Source organism: Ostrea edulis, chromosome 1, assembly GCF_947568905.1.
Source record: "Ostrea edulis chromosome 1, xbOstEdul1.1, whole genome shotgun sequence".
NCBI lineage: Eukaryota > Metazoa > Mollusca > Bivalvia > Ostreida > Ostreidae > Ostrea > Ostrea edulis.
Window position 1 is genome coordinate 89156917 of NC_079164.1, and position 15288 is coordinate 89172204.

General features: G+C 35.4%; 1 protein-coding gene and 1 long non-coding RNA gene across 2 annotated transcripts; both read right to left on the reverse strand.

Moving 5' to 3' along the window:
• Positions 1 to 547: 547 nt before the first annotated feature.
• LOC125675750 (N-lysine methyltransferase setd6-like) lies at positions 548 to 15256 on the reverse strand. The gene is made up of 11 exons (XM_048913543.2): positions 15044 to 15256; positions 14115 to 14259; positions 10656 to 10791; positions 10324 to 10452; positions 9530 to 9770; positions 9303 to 9401; positions 6610 to 6705; positions 6224 to 6304; positions 1397 to 1499; positions 1082 to 1127; positions 548 to 708 (listed from the first exon to the last, which is right to left on the reverse strand). Exons 1-11 carry the CDS (start codon positions 15239 to 15241, stop codon positions 549 to 551), a joined length of 1434 nt encoding a protein of 477 aa, XP_048769500.2. The 5' UTR covers positions 15242 to 15256; the 3' UTR covers position 548.
• Positions 4022 to 4765, reverse strand: LOC130054625 (uncharacterized). Its single transcript, XR_008802947.1, has 3 exons — positions 4715 to 4765; positions 4592 to 4630; positions 4022 to 4489 (listed from the first exon to the last, which is right to left on the reverse strand). It is a non-coding gene; the product is annotated as an uncharacterized LOC130054625 (long non-coding RNA).
• Positions 15257 to 15288: the final 32 nt, after the last annotated feature.

Consider the following 15288-nt stretch of genomic DNA (forward strand, 5'->3'; position numbering starts at 1 on the left):
AGATATTTAAACAATGAGGCTCTATGTACATATGCAATGTTAGTTTTTCTTACAGATGTGTCATTGTAGAGAATAAAATTTTTGAAACAGATAATTTATGGTAGTTTCTGCCCAGCCCCAAAGGTGCAGGAATTTTGAAATATACTACTTAAGTCACCCTTGTCCTAAAGATTCTTCATACCAAATTTGAAAAGAAGTGGAAGGGTAGTTATCAAGAAGTTAAAACTGTTCAATTTTGAACATGTGACAAACAACGATGGCAACCAATAGCCTGTGTGACTTGGGTGACCTAAAAATTAAAACTACGACAATTTACATCGGGGAAAGACATCAACGTATTATTTTTTTGTCTTAAAGTCACTAAATGCATAAAATTGAATAAAGTACTTGGAGATTCCTATGTTCAATAAACAAAACTTTATGGAGAAATACAGAATGCTACTGTAATACTGTGCTGCATTAACATACAGATGCTACCATGAGGAGTCCTAGAGAGATTAATCATTCCACACTCAAATCAAACTGAAACTGAGTATATAAAAAAAACTTCATTTGCATGCATTTATTAATTTCTGTAATAACATTTTTTGTCCATAATACAAATGTAAAGAATACTGCTGATGGGAGTTCAAAGTCTTTGTTTGCTTTAACTTTTCTTCATCTTCCTGCAGGCTTGTCGTGTATCTCTTCAAGCAAGCAGATGCCGACCTACAACATTTGTATATGAGAAGTAATATGGTGCATGTGTCTCAAGATTGTAGTTGTATCTAGTTCTGAATAGAGGGCTCCATTAGCTTCTAAATGTTAAGAGTTTGGGTGTAAACATATCGCAGATGAAATCAAAGAACATGAATATTCAATAATTTACAACAGAACAAAAACATCAAAATAATGTAAACCATAAAGGCAAAGCATTTGCTGTCTTTCACAGCTAGCTTTTCCTATGCATGTGCTAAGTTACATTACATTAGTACTTCCTAGACCTCTTTGTCCATTGAATTTGAATACCACCCTGACGTTGCCTCATTTCTAGGATAAGTTCACGTTTTTTTGAATATGTTACTGCAAGTGTTGGACTAACCTGGAGATAACAGTTTTCCATGACTGGCTTAGATCATCCATTTTATCTGAAGTCAAAAATGTACAATGATATTACAAAAATACCCAGTCAGAGATATGTCATCCTTTCCGTATTGTACTGAGCAGTGTAAGACTTCAGAGACTGTTAGATGTGCAGTGATGTGTATACCCGTTTCTGACCAATGTTGTAATAAAATAACTGATTATAGAGTTGTATAATTCTATCAGTCTCCTGAAGTTCAAGATAAACGGCTTTTACTATTTTATCTTCACTAGAGTTATCTCCCACTAAATGTGTACCGACTCTAATATTTACCAAATTCTGTGAGGGCAGAGGTGTCCTCGTCGAGGTCCTCCTCCCAGCCTTCCTCACACTCTTCTTCATAAATAGCAAACTGTGAAGGGCTCATCTCCATAACCTGAAGCAGCAGAGGTCAAATGCAATTTATTCATTTAGGGTAATCTTCAAATAGCAACAAGAGGCCCATGGGCCTTGACAGTCGCTTGAGTATCATGTGCTGATCCACATACTGTATATAAAGTAAGCTGGTCATAGTTTCTTCATATATCCTCATCTGATCACATACCTATGTCATTATATATATAATGACACCTGCTTATCTACAATATTATTGAAGTTAACTATGCCCTTTTTGCTGTTAATTTTGTGATATGTTTCTTTCAATTAGTATATGCATTCTTATGTAAAGGTTGGCCCCCTCTTTTAAATAAGCATCATTAAATGGGGTAAGTTTTTTTTGAAGAATTTAACTTTTTTTATTTTAATATTCATATGCTCTGTAGATACTGTAAAAACACTAATTTTAGTCTTTGTTAGTTTTTATTGGTTTCCTGCACAGGCACTTGTTTCTGTAAATGACTTATGACTTCTGTATACTAATAACAACACAAGGTACCTAGCTTCAAATGACACAGAATGGCACCCCCTGAGAATGTCGGTCTTTTGAGCCTCCAGGGAATATGCGATGCAAATGTATTTACTACCGTTGTATTGTACAACCATTCAACTTAAAAACCATGTATGACATGACTGCATTCATTGCCTCTTATTGCCAAAAACTGCAACAAAACATGGATTTTCCGTTTTATACCACGAAGTACTATGTACTGATACCGCGCAGAATACGTGGGCGATTTTGACTGGCTAGCACGCTCTTCTAAAATTACGTTTGGAATTCTTTAGAGTTATTTATAGAAAGATAGAGCATCAGAGATGAATTAAAAATAACAGGCAAAAGGATGATTTTAATGGTGACCATTAACCACAATTGATCTTATTTTATATAATTTAGTTACTAACATTAGGGGGCGAATGCTACAAAAAATAAAGGGGACTCCATCCCCCCATATTTTTTTTCCACAGACACCTGATAACTATAATCCCCCCTTTCTGATTTTTTTGCGGTGACAATTCCTCCAAAATGTGTGGATTCCTTGTCTCTCTCAACCCAATTTCGATTGATGTAGTCGTTTCACGCTTTTCACAAGCTTTAGAGATTGGCCTTCTACTGGACTGGTATAATAAAATATACTTATATAAACAGTATAAGGCAAGTATATAAGGCTTATTACAAAAAAGCATGTTTACGATTACATAAATCGAAATTAGGATGGAATAGACGGGGAATCCACACATTTCGGAGAAATAATTGCCGCCCCAAAAAATCAGATTGGGGGGGGGGGGGGGATGTCCATACTTCAGATGCCTGTGAATTTCCCCACTGATATCGGCGCGGCACAGATCCGTAATATTAGGGATGCGGGGGAGGGGGTTCGCCGTAGAAGTTGGAAGTTGCACGTGGCTTGTTTAAATTTCCTGACAGAAAATGATAAAAATATAATAGTCATGATAAAGATCTTCAGAACCTTAATTAGTGTATGCATGGGTGGGGGGTGGGGGGTTATAGTGTTCGTCATTGCTGTCTCAATTTTTTCCCCTCAGGCTGGGAATGATGGGGGGGGGGGGGGGGGGGGGGGGGGGGGGGGGGGGTGTCATTCTTTGCTCCAGGGCTTCAATTTATAATTTTTAAGCTTACATGCATTAATATCTTCTCATTCACTACTACATAGTACTATCAAAAATAGTGGAGGGGCCATTCTCGCAATATATCTTCATTTGCATGCATGAAAATAACAGTTAATGTTCATTGTCAATTAAAAGGGTTGGCCAGTCGCCTCTGAAAAACATTGATATGTGCCTGCAGCGTTCTTGGTACTTGTGGTGAGTTTCATAAAACTTCAATGTACAGGTACTTTTCACATCAATGCATATCACATAGTCAATAACACATCACTAAAAAACTTTCCTTGCTCTATTTTGCATACTTCCAAATAATCTTTTATCTGTATTTTCTCTGACTTTCCATAGATCTGCATGAAACATGCAATTGGCAGAAATGTTTCTCATACTAGTTAACGAAGTTGTATTTATAGTAAGTCATAATTCCATTATTATCTTCATCAGAAATGATTCCGACACGAAAATATTTTTAAATCTCCACTCGGGAAGTCTTAGCTTCTATCTTCTGATGACATGTAAAATCCCGAAACGTACGAACAGCTTTGGTTTTTTTGAGTAACTAAAAATAGCGTACAGCGTCTTCAATTCAAAATTTTTATTTTGTTAACAAAGCAATATTTTCAAGATTTTTTGGTAATAAACATCGTATCAATTTATTGTGATAATAAAACAATGAGACTTTATTTTTCAACACAACGAATATACAATCTTCATTCTGTGCGGTATCAGTACATAGCACTTTGTGGTATAAAACGGAAAATCCATGTTTTGTTACAGTTTTCGGCGATAAGAGGCAACGAATGCAGTCATGTCATACATGGTTTTTAAGTTGAATGAATGTACAATACAACAGTAGTAAATACATTTACATAGCATATTCCGTGGAAGCTCAAAAGGCCGACATTCTCAGGGGGTGCCATTCTGTGTCATTTGAAGCTATGTACCTTGTGTTGTTCTTAGTATACAGAGCTCATAAGTCATTTACAGAAACAAGTGCCTGTGGTTTCCTGGTATAAAATTCAAATCCTCCACTAAAAGTTAAATAGTAACATTCATTTGATTTTAATTTATTGTTTTCAATAGTACTCTACCCAGGTCAAAAAATAAATTTTTAATTCATTTGCAATGCAAGACTCATCCTAATGGGATAAATACACCCCTCCCCCTCCCCTTCCAAACAGAGCTCATCCATATTGGGACATAATTGATAAACTGTACTGCTGAAGACCAGAGAGAAATGATTTTCAACATTTTTTATGTTTAACCTGAATACAAGTTACACGCTACACTAAATTCCTTTGACCTCAATTTTTATCCATGTCGATGTTGTAAACAGAAGGAAACACCGATCTGAGTCCTACAGTATACCTCTTTTTTTACCGATTTGATCCGAGTCCTACAGTATACCTCTTTTTCTACTGATCTGAGTACTACAGTATACCTCTTTTTGATCTGAGTCCTACAGTATACCTCTTTTTCTACCGATTTGATCCGAGTCCTACAGTATACCTCTTTTTCTACTGATTTGATCCGAGTCCTACAGTATACCCCTTTTTTTTACCAATTTGATCCGAGTCCTACAGTATACGGTACCTCTTTTTCTACCGATTTGATCCGAGTCCTACAGTATACCTCTTTTTCTACCGATTTGATCCTAGCCCTACAGCATACCTCTTTTTGATCCAAGTCCTACAGTATACCTCTTTTTTTTACCGATTTGATCCGAGTCCTACAGTATACCTCTTTTTCTACCGATTTGATCCGAGTCCTACAGTATACCTCTTTTTGATCCGAGTCCTACAGTATACCCCTTTTTTTTTACCGATTTGATCCGAGTCCTACAGTATACGGTACCTCTTTTTCTACCGATTTGATCCGAGTCCTACAGTATACCTCTTTTTCTACCGATTTGATCCTAGCCCTACAGCATACCTCTTTTTGATCCAAGTCCTACAGTATACCTCTTTTTTTACCGATTTGATCCGAGTCCTACAGTATACTTCTTTTTCTACTGATTTGATCTGAGTCCTACGGTATACCTCTTTTTCTACTGATTTGATCCGAGTCCTACAGTATACCTCTTTTTCTACCGATTTGATCCTAGCCCTACAGCATACCTCTTTTTGATCCGAGTCCTACAGTATACCTCTTTTTTTACCGATTTGATCCGAGTCCTACAGTATACTTCTTTTTCTACTGATTTGATCTGAGTCCTACGGTATACCTCTTTTTCTACTGATTTGATCTGAGTCCTACAGTATACCTCTTTTTCTACCGATTTGATCCGAGTCCTACAGCATACCTCTTTTTGATCCGAGTCCTACAGTATACCTCTTTTTCTACCGATTTGATCCGAGTCCTACAGTATACCTCTTTTTCTACCGATTTGATCCGAGTCCTACAGTATACCTCTTTTTCTACCGATTTGAACCTAGAAGTACACTTATAAACACTAGGTAAAACCAATTAATTGTCTTAATAACGGATGGATGAAAAGACAGATAAACATGGTGACCCCCCCCCCCCCCCTCCTCGAATTTGTTTGTAGAAGATCCTGGCAGACTGTACAGAAATGTTACTACAAATGATCTTGACTTTCTTTTGACCAAATACACAGGTGTACATACTATACATTTCCAGATATTAAGTAAACAGCCTTTCATAAAAATCTCCAGACAAAATGTGTCGATGGACAGACAAAGTGAAATTGATATACCCCCTCTCTGAAATGTTGTATGGGGGAGAGGAATGTCACTATATAGTGGTCATGGCCAACAACACAAAAATCAATCAAATGTAAACTGAGAAATAGAGCAATTCATAATAGAGACACTGTAAAAAAAAACAAAAAAAACCCATAATGTACATTATAGATACATGTCAATGGGGTTCCTATCAATTACATGGTAATTTAAATCACATGAAAACACGGCTTCAATTTTAAAAAATCACCATTCCAATTACCACATTTAAACAATATTTATTTCCTTTGAAAGTCTCATGTTTTCTTCAAAATCTGCATTTAAAGCTTCTTGATTTAATCTAATCTCCACAAAAATGTGATCCAATCAGCTGTTACATAACACACATCAAAGAACTGACCTTTAACACCATGTATAATCTGTCCTCTGTTAAAATCCCATTAGTTCCCACCACAATGTCTCCAATCAACTCCTCCATCACCTGGATAAAAAATATTTGTTTTAGTTTTCATACCTTGTTTTTCTGCTAAATGTCTTTTCATCTAAGAGCTGCATGATGTAGAAATTTGATTCAATAGCTGAAATATCTATGACTTAAATACCAATTTTAATTGAATAGTATCTCTTTACATCTAGTGAAACATTTCATTTATGTCCTGTCTTTAATACGAGACATTTTTTTATTTGACTGTATCTTATCTGCTGATGTGTACCCTGCCTTTAATACGAGACATTTTTTTTTATTTGCCTGTATCTTATCTGCTGATGTGTACAACATAGACGCACCTTTTGTTTAAAGAAAGCCAATTTCTTTCTTGCGAATTCTTTGTTCTCAGCCTCTTCTTCAGCAATATCTAAAACAATATCCAAAGGTATGTCCACCTGAAAATCCGAACATTTGAATGAGAACTTGCCTCCATCATGTTTATATCTTTTAAAACAATACAACTTGGGCTCATGCTAACAAGCAGCTACACGTGAGCGGATCCAGAAATTTTACCCTGGAAGTGGGTTCCATCCCATGCATTTTTTAGGAGTCCAGTTGAAACTATGAACTAACATGTGCAATTTTACAACAAATAAGCAAAGGTATTTATTTTCTATCCAGCCTTTGGTGGTGGGTTCAGACCCTCCATCACCCCTCAAATGTACGTGCCTGACATAGCCTCTACCAATGGAATTAAGATATGTGATGTAAAAGAAAATTGGGAAAATCTGTTGTGTAACAAAAATTGTACAATAGGATAATAAAAATCATCAAAATTCACTGTCTATGTAATGCCAAGGCAGGGATTATCCTCAAAATTCCCCTAATAATCCCCACGTACAGGGTAGCAATGACGTATTTTAATCTAAAACAACGGTTAAATATTTCAGCATTCACATAATGGTTAAAAAAGTTCTACATATTTGATCCCCTTTCTTTTTTCATTGTTATAATGATACATTCAAATCCATTCACACACTTAGAATGAATCAAGTTGATCACAATCATTGAATGTCAAATGTTTTCATAGACATATTTACAACAATGAATTTCATTGATTTTCATCATGTACGTGCATGCTAAATTCACCCACCACCTCCTAATTAGGTCTGCCACTGCTTCAAGTGTATCGTGACATTAAAGCATAGACTGTAAAGTCACACATCTACTTCTTGACGAATGTGCAGCTCTAACATGGACTTCTTCGCACACTTTCGTCATTAGAGCTTGCAGTAGAAGTCCCTCCCTATAAACACTGTGGTACACAGCCTGGATTAAGGATATGATAAACTTGTTAAGTGATTGATTGTTTTATGTCCATTCAAGAAGTTTTCATTTGTTTAGAAATGTCACCAGCTGTAAATTAAGCACCACAAATTTCAACTTAAGCAAAAGGGTTCTTTATCGTGGCAATGCCTATTGTGGCAAAGGACCTCATTTTTCAAGGTCTCATTTCAAAGACCAGTAACTTTTGCCTCTTATGCCAAATGCTTGACAAAATAACAGTCACTACCTATTCTAATCATCTTAGGTTTGGAGTGGTCACTGGGGACTGAAGTTCGTGAAGGGAGTGTCTTCACAACTACGCTATCATGACAAGTAACTTGTACATTGAAGTCCGAGTATAAATAAACTTCTTTGGAAAACAAATATAATGTATGTGTTCAATTATATAAATATTGCATGTAGCTGAGGATAACTGTGAAGATTGCCATCCTGCAAAAACCAAACTTACATGTTGAGTCTTGTGACCTTGACCTTTGACTCCAATCTGTATAGCCGTTTTCCTTTCATGGTAAAATATACGAAAGCTCTGTATTGCAAAAACCTTTGGATATATTACCAGGTCTGTTTTAGAGTTGATAGTTCAAGGTGATGGGAAGTAAAAATGTAAAATCAGCTCTGGTATATTACAAAAGGTTGCACATGTATATATATGGATATTACTAAGATATACTGTTGCAAAGAAGGGGAGAAAAATCTTTGGATCAATTGGGGATCAAATCTATTACCCATTAGGTGAGCTAAGCGGGCCAATTTGTAAAAGATAAAATGTAAACCTATTTTGGAAATCATACAAGAACTCTTCATGTAGAGTAGATGAAAATATATTTTCCAAAAAAAAGTGAGAAATGTCATATACTAGTGCATTCCATGCAGAAGGATGGGGAATGTGCCATTTACCGATACTTTTATTCATAATTTATTTATATATTATTAGTCTAGTGGTAACATTATGTTTGAAAATTTAATTTGCAAACGTAAATCAATCAGATTACTGGAAAATGTATTGTTATTATACAGCATTCTGAATGGCTGAGATCCAACAAAATAGGAAAATATTCACCTCCACATTCCTTCGAGATGAATTTAAGATTATATATTTCCAAAACTGGACCAAAAATGATTGGAAATTTGCAAATTGATTTGAATGGTTATCATTTTTTGGCCATCCAATCAAAAGTCATGTCTCTAATCACTTTCAACTAGGTATTGCACTACCTGTAAACATACATGGCCAACCAGGTATTGTTTCGTAAACAATCAATCAAGGTCAATACAATGCTTTAACTACCCTCAAAGTACAATATTCACCTTGCCCTCTGGAATAGCTGAATGTTGTACTTCTGTGTAGCTAAAGCATCATACTGACCCAGAGAATTTCAATAACTATATTGTCCCCATTCTAATTTCTGTCCTATGTTTGCTTTCCTTTAATCAATCAATGCCATTTCTCTTTTTAAAATACATCATTTCAGATTCCATTTCATCTCAAACTCACAAGTGATGCCATATGCTATACTGAAAATTATGGTTAACTGTATGCTCATAAATTTGGCACATATGCTATATTCATAATGCTACCTGTTGTTATGTTTCTGATTGTATATAATGTCACCCTGAAGGGCATCTTTTTTGTCACAATCAGCCTTGAGTATTTTACATGAAAGTATAATAATACGTATATCAACACAAAGTATATCAATCTTACTGTATCATAAATGTTGGCAGGATAGGCTTCCGAAAATCCATACATGTGGAGCAAATGCCAGTTAGACAGCTCTCCATAAGTGTTAAACACTTCCTCTCCCTAAATGTAAACCAAACAATTAGTCAACTCATCTACCAGGAATTAGAGCTAGTGGTTTCCACCATTTACATTTATACAACAGATTCCTCAAAAAATATTTTCATCTTGTATTCTTCTAATTTCGTTACCTTTTTGATTGCCTTTGTGGAGACCATTTCTAAGCAATCGGGTTTAAAAGACAAGTGAGCATTATTTTTAGCTATGTGGTTTAGCATGTCAGCCATTGGGACCATGTAGATGACTGATTTTTCCTCCTCGTCTTCCTCCTCCTCCTCCTCACTGTCATCATCTTTGGGTGGCTCTGTGAAACTGTACCCCATCACATAGGACACCATCCGTTTATACAAATCCAAGTCGTCACATCCTGGACTTCAAGAAAATCGCATCACATATGATTTCTACTTCTTGAACCAAAAATTCTTATAATTAAATGCACATAAAATATAATTTCAAAGAAGATTTACAATATATTTTCAGCAGTTATCACCCTTGATAGCATTCTTTTCTGTTGAACAGCATCTAAAGATTTTATTATAATAAGGGCCCTATGTGGCCCCTAAAATTGACAATCAAGTTTTTGCTTTAAAATATATTTACATTTCCAATGTTTTTACCATTGATATCTTTACAAATGATAACAATTTCAATATGTATATGATGCTGATGTGAGCAATGTGCGCATTAGTCTTAATACGTACATACATGTATAGTATATTATTTTAATGACTGGGAATTCTGACATTAATGGAAGTAAAAGGTAAAAAAAAAAGAAGAATTTCGTCGTTGAAAATACATGCACTAAAAATTCACAAACATTAGAAAACTGAATTTAAAATGACCCCTTCTGAAATAAAATAAGAATTTAATAGTCTTTCTTTATAGCTTTAAAATTATGAGAGTATGAACTTTGTGTGATCCAGACCTGATAACGCCTTGATGTTTTTTAATGTATGGGGAGACAACTGTCTCAAACTCCTTGTGGATTTTGTCAAGGTCACGTTTCACAGCCTCTAAAACTCCTGTTCCTGTTAGTAGCTGCTCCCGTTCATCCCTGCCGAGCAGAAATATCTTATAATTCTACTTTACATTGAATTAAAATATTCAATAATTTTACCCCTAAAGTAGTGCATGATGTATTTCTAGAAAATAACATGGTAAGCAACAAGCAAGAACAAAAAACTTTCAAACAACAGTTAATTTATACAAATTAAAACATAAATGGAAAACTACTTATCATAGTTGAATACTTCTTACTTGGTCCAAAACATTGGTAATTCCACTGACTTGGGTAAAACATCAAAGTATGGTTTCCATAGTGACTCCTGGTCATGGTATTCATGCATCATGCAGATAAGCAACTCTGACCATCCATTTTCACTGTTGAGAGGGTCTAATTTGAAAGCGACAACAAAATAAGATCAAGTCAATGACTAGATGTAAAGTTAGGCACTACACAACCTTAAAATAAAAAAAAAAATCATGACATTTACTAAATCAAAATTTTACCACCACATCCTTTTTTGAAGAGGATATTAAATATTCTAAACCAAAATTAAAAATTACTTATTAGCAAAATGATTTGAGTGATTACACTTTAAGTATAAAGCCAAAGTAAAATATAGTTCTGTTTTCAGAACCTACAGTGGAATCATCATTGTTCGTGGGGGGTGGGGGTGTCAATAATTGTGGGTAGCCAAAAATCACTGCTTCATGGGGACATAATTTTGTAACTCAACCTTAAAACCAGTTCACACTAACTGGTTAATTGACACTCACAAGAAAAGTGCATGGTAAACTGGTATACCCAAAGGGGCTTTAAGTTGTTGGACTGTAATTTCATTTTAATTGCAACTGCCCCATTATAACGGGACACTGCTTGTATCAATATATCTATATAGTACAATGTATCTACATTTTAATTATTGAATCTATTACCAGTAGTTTTCTGAAATAAACTACTCCATTAAATTGTTTTTATACAAGAGATGTTTGTAAAACACATATGCCCCCCATGGTGCAAAATTGAAAAGGGTTATACACACACATCATTTAATTGATAGTAGTATCATCAATTCAAAATATTGAGCAGACAATATCTTCCTATGTCAAGAGTGAATTGACCATGTGGCCTAAATATCAATAGGGGTCGTCTACTCCTTCTGCTGTACCAGTGTACCAAGTTTGGTGTCAATCAAGCAAATAATTCTTAAATATAGGAGACAATATATTACTATGTCCAGTTCAACAATTGACTTTTGACCTCAAAATCAATATGGGTCATCTTCTCCTGAAGATGTACCAGTGTACTAAGTTTGATGTCTGTCAAGCACAAGGGTTATCAAGATATTGAGTGGACAGTATATTACTATGTTCAGTTTGACCTTTGACCATGTGACCTCAAAATCAATAGGAGTCATCTCCTCCTGAATATACACCACTGTACTAAGTTTGATGTCTGTCAAGCAAAGGGTTCTCAAGATATTGAGCGGACAGTATATTCCAACGTCCAGGTTGACCCTTGACCTTTAACATGTGACCTCAAAATCAATAGGGATCATCTTCTCCTGAAGATGTACGAGTGTACCAAGTTTGATGTCTGTCAAGCACAGGGTTCTCAAGATATTGAGCAGACAGTATATTCCTATGTCCAGTTTGACCCTTGACCTTTAAACATGTGACTTCAAAATCAATATGGGTCATCTTCTCCTGAAGATGTACCAAGTTTGATGTCTGTCAAGCAAAGGATTCTCAAGATATTGAACGTACAGTATATTCCTATGTTCAGTTTGACCCTTGACCTTTGACTATGTGACCTCAAAATCAATAGGGGTCATCTTCTTCTGAAGATGTACTGGTGTACCAAGATTGATGTCTGTCAAGCAAAGGGTTCTCTAGACATTGAATGGTCAGTATATTCCTATGCCCAGTTTGACCCTTGACCTTTGACCATGTGACCTCAAAATCAATAGGGGTCATCTACTCCTTAGGATGTACCAGTGTACCAAGTTTGATGTTTTTCAAGCAAAGGGTTCTCAAGATATTGAGCGGACATTATATTCCTATGTCCAGAGTAGATTGACCCTTGACCTTTTACCTTTTGACCTGAAAAACAATAGGGGTCCTCTCCTACTCATAACCAATCCACATATGAAATATCACTATCATCAAGTGAATGGTTCTCAAGATATTGAGCAGACAACATTTGGTCGACCGATCGACCGACAGGTGCAAACCAATATGCCCCTCTTCTTTGAAGGGGGGCATAAAAATCAAGTGTGAAAGATAAATAACATATCTATAGATATATTTACATAATGTGATAAAAAGAAAATGAAAACTGATTATGTTCATTGGGATGTAAATTCATCGGTGAGGGTGACCCACGAACATTGATCCCCCATAAGCCATGAGGATTCCACCGTATTCTTATCATGTTAGAGGAGCTGGTAAGGTAAAGGGAGAAGTGGAGGAACAGAAAAGGAAAGGAAAGTGAAGGAGGGAGAGTGAAGAGAAAAAGGGAAAGGGGAGGGGTGAGGAAAAGGAGAGTGGGAGGATAAAGGAATGGGAAAAGAGGAAAGCTGGGTTCTCCATCAGCGTTTTTACTGTGCTGCTCTGACGCAGTAAAGTTTTCATCCGACACAGTAACAATGTGTGCGACACAGTAAAAGAAAAATTAACAAATTGGTAAGATCCTTGCCGATCATGAACGAAACTAGTGCAATGAGAGAGAATTCTTCTTGTTTACTACATCAAAGTGGACTTTAATAGGACTGTGTTTTGATAGTGGGGGACAGTGGTCCATGTCTCAGGGTGGTGATATTACGTAATTAAGTACACCTCCCACGATTCTATACACAGTGTCAATGAAACAGTACTAGCCACTTAATTTTGAATTGTTGAAAAAGGTCGTCGATATTCACTCGGTAATATACTTGTAGAGAGCATAGTACTGTGTTCAGAACCATTGTTGAAACAATCAAACTTAACCGCGTTATTTCATTTCAAAGATAAGAATGAAAATGATGATCTTAGGGGAGGAAAAAAACAAAAAGGTAAAATGATAGGTCTGCATAGACGGAGACAATGTTTCCATTTCAAGCCATTAAGATTCATTAAACCGCCTGAATTTTACGTCAGAGGGCTGGCTACTGAAAAACAAATGGCTAGAACATGTGTTAGATAAAGGAACTTAAATATTTTTTTTTTTAAAAAGAGAGTAAATTTAATGAGTGTTAACAATAGATACAATTAATTAAATAATGCAATTTAAACTAATATTATCTAAATGTCTTTAATTTATGTAGACCTGTATGTTTTGTAAACTCTGTCGAGAGTTCATAAAGCAACATCCAAAGAACAGTCAGGTATGGTGCGTCTGTGTGTCAAGGAGGGATCTCTGAGGAGATAAGAGAAGAGCCATTTACAAACTAATGAAATGTTTAATCTGTCTTTTTTGTTGTTGTTATTGTCTATAATATAATATATGACACATTATGATTATCAAAAAGAAATAGGGTCGTGAGGCACTTCGCACGCAGTCTTTTCTAAATATCATGAATGCTTCACGCGCAGTCTGCAACAGTGAAATTTGAAATGATGGAGAACCCTGGGAAAGAGAGGTGTTTCACCCTCTGTCCACCTCTAATCCTAGCTTTGAATTATAAAAGGAAAACTTTTAATTGGATTCATCATACTTTTTTCTTGGCTAGATACCTTTTTCAAGCAATTTTGAAATGCTGCATGTTTTTGGATGTAAAAGTATTTTCCGTGAAATCTGGAAAAGGCATTCCCCCTCTTCAATATCTTTAATGGCAATCATGCCATTCTGAGCACATGAACCATCTGGTCCAATAGTAACCTGAAAAAAGGGTTATTTTATGTCATTTTATATCTCGAATAGATTAGAAAACAGGGCTCGAAATTAACATATATGTCCGTCAGTCCTTGACTGGTTAAAAGTTTGGCGAACTGACTGACAGTCTGATGGGACTGGTAAATTTTCTAAAATGTCATTTTGGAAAACATACTTATGGAATCTTAAAACACACATTTGGCATTCCTCTGTAGATATCAGACAAACCAGATTAGTAAATGTACAGTGTAAATCTCACATTTAAGTGTTACAATATTGTCTGAGTCATATCAGTTAAATTCTGTTATTTTATCTTAATAACATGAACGAAAGATGTTTAATTATTTCTAAAAAGAACTCGATCTGGTGGACCGATAAATTTTCTGTGGACTAGTTGAAATTATACCCCATCAGTCCGGCTGGACTGGTGAACATAAAAAGTTAGTTTCAAGCCTTGGAATATACACACATATATATATTCAGTAATACTCTTTTTTTTTTTAAATAAAGGATAAACACATTCTTTAAATATATATATATATATCCGACACATTTGATTTTCACTTAATTTTTTAAAAATATTGTGACGCACTGAGAATCTATCTACTGTAATAGTGGATTTTGATGGTGTGGATTGATTGATTGATTGTATCTTGCTTAATGTCTCGCTCAAATTTTTTTCACTCATATGGAGACCAAGACCGGTGTAGGGCTTCAAATTTAGGTGATGGTGAGGAAATTCGGCATAAACATTCATATTATTTCAAATAAATTTGTTAAAACTCAATACCTTATCACTGAAGAAATTTTCATCATTAGAAGAGAACCATTTGAGAAACGACTTGGCTCTAGTTTCACAATGAATTTTGTTTTCTGTGCCTACGTTGACAATGTTTTGTTCAAATTGCTCAACATTTTCCTCACGTGGCCTCTTTGCAACGGTTGCCATTTTTAAATCTCCCTTGACTGGAGAGTTTTTATTTGCCATTTTGGAATGTATTGACCTCAAATTTGGTCTATATTTATAAGGTGAAT

Excerpts from the sequence above, each read along its gene's own strand:
- LOC125675750 (XM_048913543.2), bottom strand. The coding sequence starts at position 15,241 with ATGGCAAATAAAAACTCTCCAGTCAAGGGAGATTTAAAAATGGCAACC. Across the intron at positions 10,453-10,655 it reads TTACCAATGTTTTGGACCAA|GGATGAACGGGAGCAGCTAC; the intron begins GTAAGAAGTATT and ends TCTGCTCGGCAG. Across the intron at positions 6,706-9,302 it reads CTGCCAACATTTATGATACA|GTGGACATACCTTTGGATAT; the intron begins GTAAGATTGATA and ends TCGGATTTTCAG.